General features: G+C 50.7%; 1 protein-coding gene across 1 annotated transcript; it reads left to right on the top strand.

Moving 5' to 3' along the window:
• The first annotated feature begins 631 nt into the window (after positions 1 to 631).
• On the top strand, positions 632 to 5,042 carry Pex11b (peroxisomal biogenesis factor 11 beta). Its single transcript, XM_004659097.2, has 4 exons — positions 632 to 727; positions 1,838 to 1,953; positions 2,482 to 2,683; positions 3,871 to 5,042. Exons 1-4 carry the CDS (start codon positions 672 to 674, stop codon positions 4,274 to 4,276), a joined length of 780 nt encoding a protein of 259 aa, XP_004659154.1. The 5' UTR covers positions 632 to 671; the 3' UTR covers positions 4,277 to 5,042.
• Positions 5,043 to 7,184: the final 2,142 nt, after the last annotated feature.

Raw genomic sequence — 7,184 nt, 5'->3', positions numbered from 1 at the left:
GGAGACGTAACCGCCACAAAAGTGACAGCTCAGTAGGAGACTCGGGTCCGGTTCTGGGTGGAGGGTGTGTCGCTGACCACGGCACAGCCAGATTTCTGTGCAGGCGAAGACTCAAAGAGCATGGTGGTCACTCCCACTCGGACCCTGGCTGCAGCCGAGGCGGGTAGCTCTGAGCCGTCCACCGTCGCTCGCGATCCCGCCCAGACCTCTAGCCGTGCAGGGCAGGCGAAGAGAGAGTGGGCCGGGGTGAAGAGCGAGTACGGGGCGGAGGGCTTGGGGCAGCATGTCCTGTACTGTCCTTTGCACGAGCTGAATTCGGCCGGACGGGCAACTCCTCGGGCGGACTAGCGTGGACTCCAGGCCTCCATCGCCCACGACCTCCGGCCTCGCCCCGCCCCGCAGGCCCCACCCTGGCCCCGGCTATTTCAAGCACAATGTGTCACCGGAGACGAGCTTGAGGGCTTGAGACCGACTTAGAAAGGGGGGTGATCGACCCCCGGAATCAGCCGCTCAGCCACATGCAAGCGTAGACCTCCAGGACACGCGCTTGGCATTCCGAAATTCCTCGTCTAGGAGCGCGTCTTCTGTGGTTTGTCCCTCGCGAGGCTCCGTCGGCCGCGTCGGGGGCGTGGCTAGGGGGCGGGCGGCCGCGGGGCGCTAGCGCCGCTGTCATGGACGCCTGGGTCCGCTACAGCGCCCAGAGCCAGGCTCGCGAGCGGCTGTGTAGGTACGGCCGAAAGAGGAACCGGGGAGCGGGGGGAGGGGGAGGGGGGATAAGAGCGGGCGGAGGAGGGGCAGCCAAGCTACGGGGGTCCAAAGGGGTCAACTCCGGCTACGGGGGCCCGCACGGACCTTGGAGGCGCAGATTTCAGCCGGCTCATGAACTGATGATTTCTTTTCTGGCCCCCCGGGGAAAGATGGGGAAACTGAGGCATGAGTGCAGCCGCGGGGAGGCCGCTCGGGGTTTGCTGTGTCCACACCAGATCGGCAGTTTTCCTCTCTGGGCGGTGGTGGGATGAGGAGCGGGCGCCCCGCAGTGAACGGCGACCCGGACTGAGCTTGGTCCAGCGCTGGGGAGACCCCCCCCCCATGTCTGTGTCCTCGCTTGCTGCCCTCACCCAGGAGCAGCGCCGTCCTTGCTCTCTCCGTTTCCATTCAGTTCAGACCACCACCGATCCCGAGGAATGATCTGCCCTCCGGCTATCCCACTGCCCCTTCTATTTCTCGTGTATTCATACTTAACGCGTGGACTGCTTGTGATGGACCCCTGCTGACCCCCGTTAGGCCTCACTGTCGTCCTGTCTCATTTTTCTTACCTCCAATTCGTGCCCCCCCCCCGCCCCAATAGGGTCTTTCCTTGTGGCTTTTCTTGCCCTGGCCTGGAGGGGAAACGATGTGATAGCGGTGGGAGGAGGAAATTTATTTTTTACTCATTCCTGTTTCTTTCTTTCTTTCCTTCCTTTTTTGTTGTTGTTTGTTTTTGTTTTTCGAGGTAAGGTTTCATTCTAGTCCAGGCTGACCTGGAATTCACTCTGTAGTCTCAGGGTGGCCTCAAACTCAGAGCGATCCTGCTACCTCTGCCGCCCGAATGCTTGGATTAAAGACATGCGCCACCATGCCAGGCGACATTTTTTTAAAATATTTTATTTATTTGAGAGGGAGAGAGAGAATGGGCACACCAGGATCTCCAGCCACTGCAAACAAACTCCAGATGTATGCACCACCTTGTGCATCTGGGGAATTGAACCTGGGCCCTTAGGTTTCATAGGCTAGGGCTTAAGTGCTAAGCCATCTCTCCAGCCCTACACTTTACTGTTTTGCCTGTCCTTTCCCCCAGGGCCGCCCAGTATGCTTGCTCCCTTCTTGGCCATGCTTTGCAGAAACACGGGGCCAGTCCTGAGTTACAGAGACAGATTCAACAGCTGGAGGGTCACTTGAGCCTTGGAAGAAAGTGTAAGTAAACTGTACCTTTTTGTCATCCCAACCTTTCACGCCAGCCCTTCTTCCTGGTTTTCTTTTTCACCCATCTCTGCCAGTTCATCATTGGGCTCCACACATATCTTCTGCTTGGTTCCAGTTGAAATAAATGAACAAGTAAAGGGAAGTTAGAAGTGATTGGAGAAAATGGGGCAGGTTAGAGAAAACTAAACTAGGCTAAAAGCTAAAATTCGTAGTAAAAGAATGATTTTTTTGTCCAGTGTGATGTTGCATGCCTTTAATCCCAGCACTTGGAAGGCAGAGGTAGGTGGATCGCCACGAGTTCGAGGCCACCCAGAAATGATTACATAGTGAATTCCAGGTCAGCCTGGGTTAGAGTAAGAGCATACCCCGAAAAAGAAAAGAAAAAAAAAACCAAACTTTTGTTTCTGCTCTTTTTTTTTTATTGCTACTATCACTTGCCTGGCTTTCATTTTCTTTCTCCCTCTCTCCCATCCCCCTTCTACTTCCGATTCCTTGCTTTCCCTCGTCAATCTTCGCCAGTGCTCCGCCTGGGTAACTCGGCAGATGCCCTTGAGTCAGCCAAGAGAGCTGTGCACCTGTCAGATGTTGTCCTGCGATTCTGCATCACGGTCAGTCACCTCAACCGAGCCTTGTACTTCGCCTGTGACAATGTCCTCTGGGCTGGCAAGTCTGGACTGGCTCCTCGTGTGGATCAGGAGAAGTGGACACAGCGTTCATTCCGGTTAGTTACTTTCTCCCATAAGACCTTTTGTATCTTCCACATTTCATAGCTTGCCTCATATGAGAAAGCTATCTCACGATGTTCCCAGAGTATACAGTTAGCCTTTCCTATCTATTTGTCCCTTATCTGTTGATTCAATCAACCGTAGGTTGAAAATGTAAAAAAAAAAAAAAAAAAAAAAAACTCGAGCCTGGCATGGTGTCACATACCTCGAATCCTAGCACTTGGGAGGCAGAAGTAGGAGGATTGCTAAGAATTTAAGGCTACTGTGAGAGTACAGAGTGAATTCCAGCTCAGCCTGTGTTAAAGTGAGATTCTACCTTGAAAAACCAAAAAGAAAAAAAAAAATGTAATACATTTGCTGGGCTTGGTGGCACATGCTATTAATCCCAGCGCTTGGGAGGAAGGGGTAGAAGGATTGCTGTGAGTTCAAGGCCTGCCTGAAACTACAAAGTGCCAGGTCAACTTGGGCTAGAATGAGAGCCTACCTCAAAAAAAAAAAAAAAAATTATGTTGGCCGGGCATGGGTGGCACATGCCATTGATCCCAGCCCTTGGAAGGCAGAGGTAGGAGGATCACTGTGAGCTTGAGGCCAGCTTGGAACTACAGAAGGAGTTCCAAGTCATCCTGGGCTTGAGTGAGATCCTACCTCAAAAAAATAAAATAAAGCTGAGCATGGTGGTGCATGCCTTTAGTCTCAGCACTCGGGAGGCAGAGGTAGGAGGATCGCCATGAGTTCAAGGCCATCCTGACACTACATAGTGAATTCCAGGTCAGCCTGGACCAGAGTGAGACCCTACCTCAAAAATTAAAAAAAAAAACAAAACTAAAATAAGGAGCTGGAGAGATGGCTTAATGGTTAAGGCACTTGCCTTCAAAACCAAAGGACCTCCGTTTGATTCCCCAGGACCCACGTTAGCCAGATGCACAAGGGGGCGCACGCATCTGGAGTTCGTTTGCAGTGGCTGGAGGCCCTGGCGCGCCGATTCTCTCTCTCTCTCTCTCTCTCTCTTTCACTCACACACACACACACACACTGCCTCTTTCCCTCTCTCAAATAAATAAGCAAAAATAAAATATTTAAAATAAACAAACTAAACTAAGTAAATATGCCTGTGCGTATGTATAATGTTGAGTTTGTTCAGTAGCTACCCATGTGCTTCTAACCCTTCTTCCCTGTGTCTCAGGTACTACCTGTTTTCCCTCATCATGAATCTGAGCCGTGATGCTTATGAGATTCGCTTACTGATGGAACAAGAGACGTCATCTTACAGCAGGCGACTGAAGGGCTCCGGAGTGGGAGTCCCAGGAGGCATTGACACCAGGGGACCTGGGGCGGCAGGGGTGCCAGGCGGACGTCTGCCACAACTGGCTCTGAAGTTTCGGCTTCGAGTCCTGCTGCTGGTTCGGGTCCTTCGAGGCCATCCCCCTCTTCTGCTGGATGTGGTCAGAAATGCCTGCGATCTCTTCATTCCACTGGACAAACTCGGCCTCTGGCGCTGTGGGCCCGGGATTGTGGGGCTTTGTGGCCTCCTGTCCTCCGTCCTCTCTATTCTCACCCTCATCTGCCCCTGGCTACGACTCAAGCCCTGACACGTGGCACAGGATGAGATGAGACCCGAGGTGATGAGATGGGATCTTGGGCCATCTTCCACGTGCCAGCCCCATTCTACTTCTTGATTAACCAACACTCCAGAGATGCCAGGGTAAGGGGCAGATCTTGAAGAGGAGGTCAGGCACGATCACTGTCACCATATGCCTCCAATGCGCCTGACCTGCCGTTCTTTCCCTCTGTCACTGCTGAGTCTCTCTTCACTCTGTGTCTTGATTGTCGTTAACAGTCCGATTCTGCGTCTTCCCTTTCTTCCTTCTTAGTCCCCTGTCCAGGAATTTAAGATGAATTACGGTCTGGTAGGAGAAGGGCCAGCTCGGAGCTGTGAACTTGAAATTGTCTTTCTTTTGTCTCACCAAGATGCTTGAGCTGCATTTTTTTTCTCCTTCAAAGTCTGTGTTATAATTTTCCAGACTTGACGTCCTATCCCAGTACACTCTGCCTCCCGTCTCCGCCTCAGGGCTGCTTGCTGTTCCCTTTTCTCCCGTCACAGCTACCTCGCCACTTCCCTCCTGACTGAGCCGGCACCCTTCTCTGTGCTCCACGCGCTCCTGTTTCTCCCTGCACTTTGCTTTCAGGGCTCTGTTGGTTCCCCAGCTCTTCCCCTTCTCTGCCTCTCCGCACTGATGCTGTGGCTGGCATCTTGCTGTAAATACCATACAACGGTTCTTTGCGCGTAGCTGTGGCCCATGCCCACCGCGCAAAGCAAGACTTCCAAGTCAGCAAAGTAAAGATTGGTTCACTCACTGACTGACTGACTTTAGTTTATTCTGTTTTACTTTCATGTTGTTGTGGTGGTTTTGTTTTTCAAGGTAGGGTCTCACTCTAGCCCAGGCTGACCTGGAATTCACTATGGAGTCTCAGGATGGTCTCGAACTCACAGTGATCCTCCTACCTCTGCCTCCAGAGTGCTGGGGTTAAAGGCGTGCGCCACCACGCCCAGCTCACACACAGATTTTCAAGGTAGGTAGTAGACATGCCAAAGAGTTAAGAAGTCCAGTTCTTTGGTTTATAGCCTTGTTGATGTGGGCGAGGGGTGGTCTAAGCTAAAGCAATTATAGTGAGCACAAAACAAGCCACATACAGTTCATAGATAGGTACTCTGCAGAAACCATGGAGACGGGCAGCATGGGCTAAGGAGTGGGGCTGATAAGACTGGGTGTGGTTCTTCTTCACCCATTAGAATTCCCCTGGGTAGGCAGGAAAATAAATCCATGATTATCAGCTTTATGTTTTTTTTTTAATTTTTAAAAATTTATTTACAGGAGAGAGAGAATGGGTGTGCCAGGGCCTTCAGCTTCTGCAGGCAAACTCCAAATGTATGCACCATCTCTCCAGCCCACTATCTGTTTTCATTTTGCATATCCCTGGCTGAGAAAAATAAGGGTGGGAAGAATCTATTTCCCACTCCTACTTGCTGTTCTAAGTCTGGAGAAACCATTACTGACCTGGAAACCAATAAAGGGTAGAAAAAAAGCAGCAGCAGAAACCATCAAAACTTGTGTTCTTGGGGCTGGAGAGATGGCTTAGCAGTTAAGGTGCTTGCCTGTGAAGCTTAAGGACCTGGGTTGAATTCCCCAGTACCCATGTAAGTCAGATGTACTAGGTGGTACATGTGTCTGGAGTTCATTTGCAGTGGTTGGAGGCCCTGGTATGCCCAGTCTCTCTCTTTGTCTGTCTCTCAAATAAATAAGCAAATAACATATTAAAAAAAAAAAAAAAACTTTTGAGCCAGGTGTGGTGGCACATACCTTTAATCCCAGCACTTGGGAGGCAGAGGTAGGAGGATCTCTGTGAGTTCGAGGTCACCCTGAGACTACATAGTGAATTCCAGGTCAGCCTGGACTACAGTGAGACTCTACCTCAAAAATAAAGAAGGTCCTGGAGAGATGCCTTAGCATAAGCACTTGCCTGTGAAGCCTAAGGACCCCAATTCGAGGCTCAATTCCCCAGGACCCACGTTAGCCAGATACACAAGGGGGTGCACGCTCTGGAGTTCCTTTGCAGTGGCTGGAGGCCCTGGCACGCTTATTCTCTCTCTCTCTGCCTCTTTCTCTGTCACTCTCAAATAAATAAATAAAATAAAATAAAATAAAAAGTTGTGTTCTTGGGTTGGAGAGATGGCTTAGTGGTTAAAGCATTTGCCTGCAAAGCCAAAGGATCCTGGTTCAGTTTTCCAGGACCCACATAAGCTAGATGCACAAGGGGGTACACATGTCTGGAGTTTGTTTGCATTGGCTTGAAGCCATGGCACACCCATTCTCTCTCTCCCCCATCTTTCAAATATAATACATACATACATACATACATATATATATATAGTTGTTGTTGTTGTTGTTTTAGGGTAGGGTCTCACTCTGGTCCAGGCTGACCTGAAATTCACTATGTAGTCTCCGGGTGGCCTCAAACTCGTGTCGATCCTCCTACCTCTGCCTCCCCAGTGCTGGGATTAAAGGCGTGCACCACCACGCCCGGCTAATAAATATTTTAAAAGTGTTTTGGGGCTGGAGAGATGGCTTAGAGGTTAAGGCGCTTGCCTATGAAGCCTAAGGACCCAAGTTTGATTCCCCAGCACCCACCAGATGGACGTGCCAGATAGATGGGCAAGGTGGCGCATGCATCTGGAGTTCGTTTGCAGTGGCTAGAGGCTCTGGTGTGCCCATTCATTCTCTCTCTCTCTCTTGGTGTTTTTGTATCCATCTGTAAACCATCTACCTATCTTTTGGTCTCTCTCTCAATGAATAAATTTTTAAAAATAAATAAAAAGCTGCAGCAGAAAGCATCAAAAATCGTGTTCTCGTTGACTCTTGAGGATGACGCCTGCAGGGGGCAGCACCACGGCAGGGAAGTAGGCTGATCCCTCAGTCCCGGTCTCCTTGGTCCCGACTC

The sequence above is a fragment of the Jaculus jaculus genome, chromosome 19 (genome assembly GCF_020740685.1).
Source record: "Jaculus jaculus isolate mJacJac1 chromosome 19, mJacJac1.mat.Y.cur, whole genome shotgun sequence".
NCBI lineage: Eukaryota > Metazoa > Chordata > Mammalia > Rodentia > Dipodidae > Jaculus > Jaculus jaculus.
The sequence above is the reverse complement of the archived record's forward strand: the minus strand, read 5'-3'. Positions and strand labels throughout refer to the sequence as shown.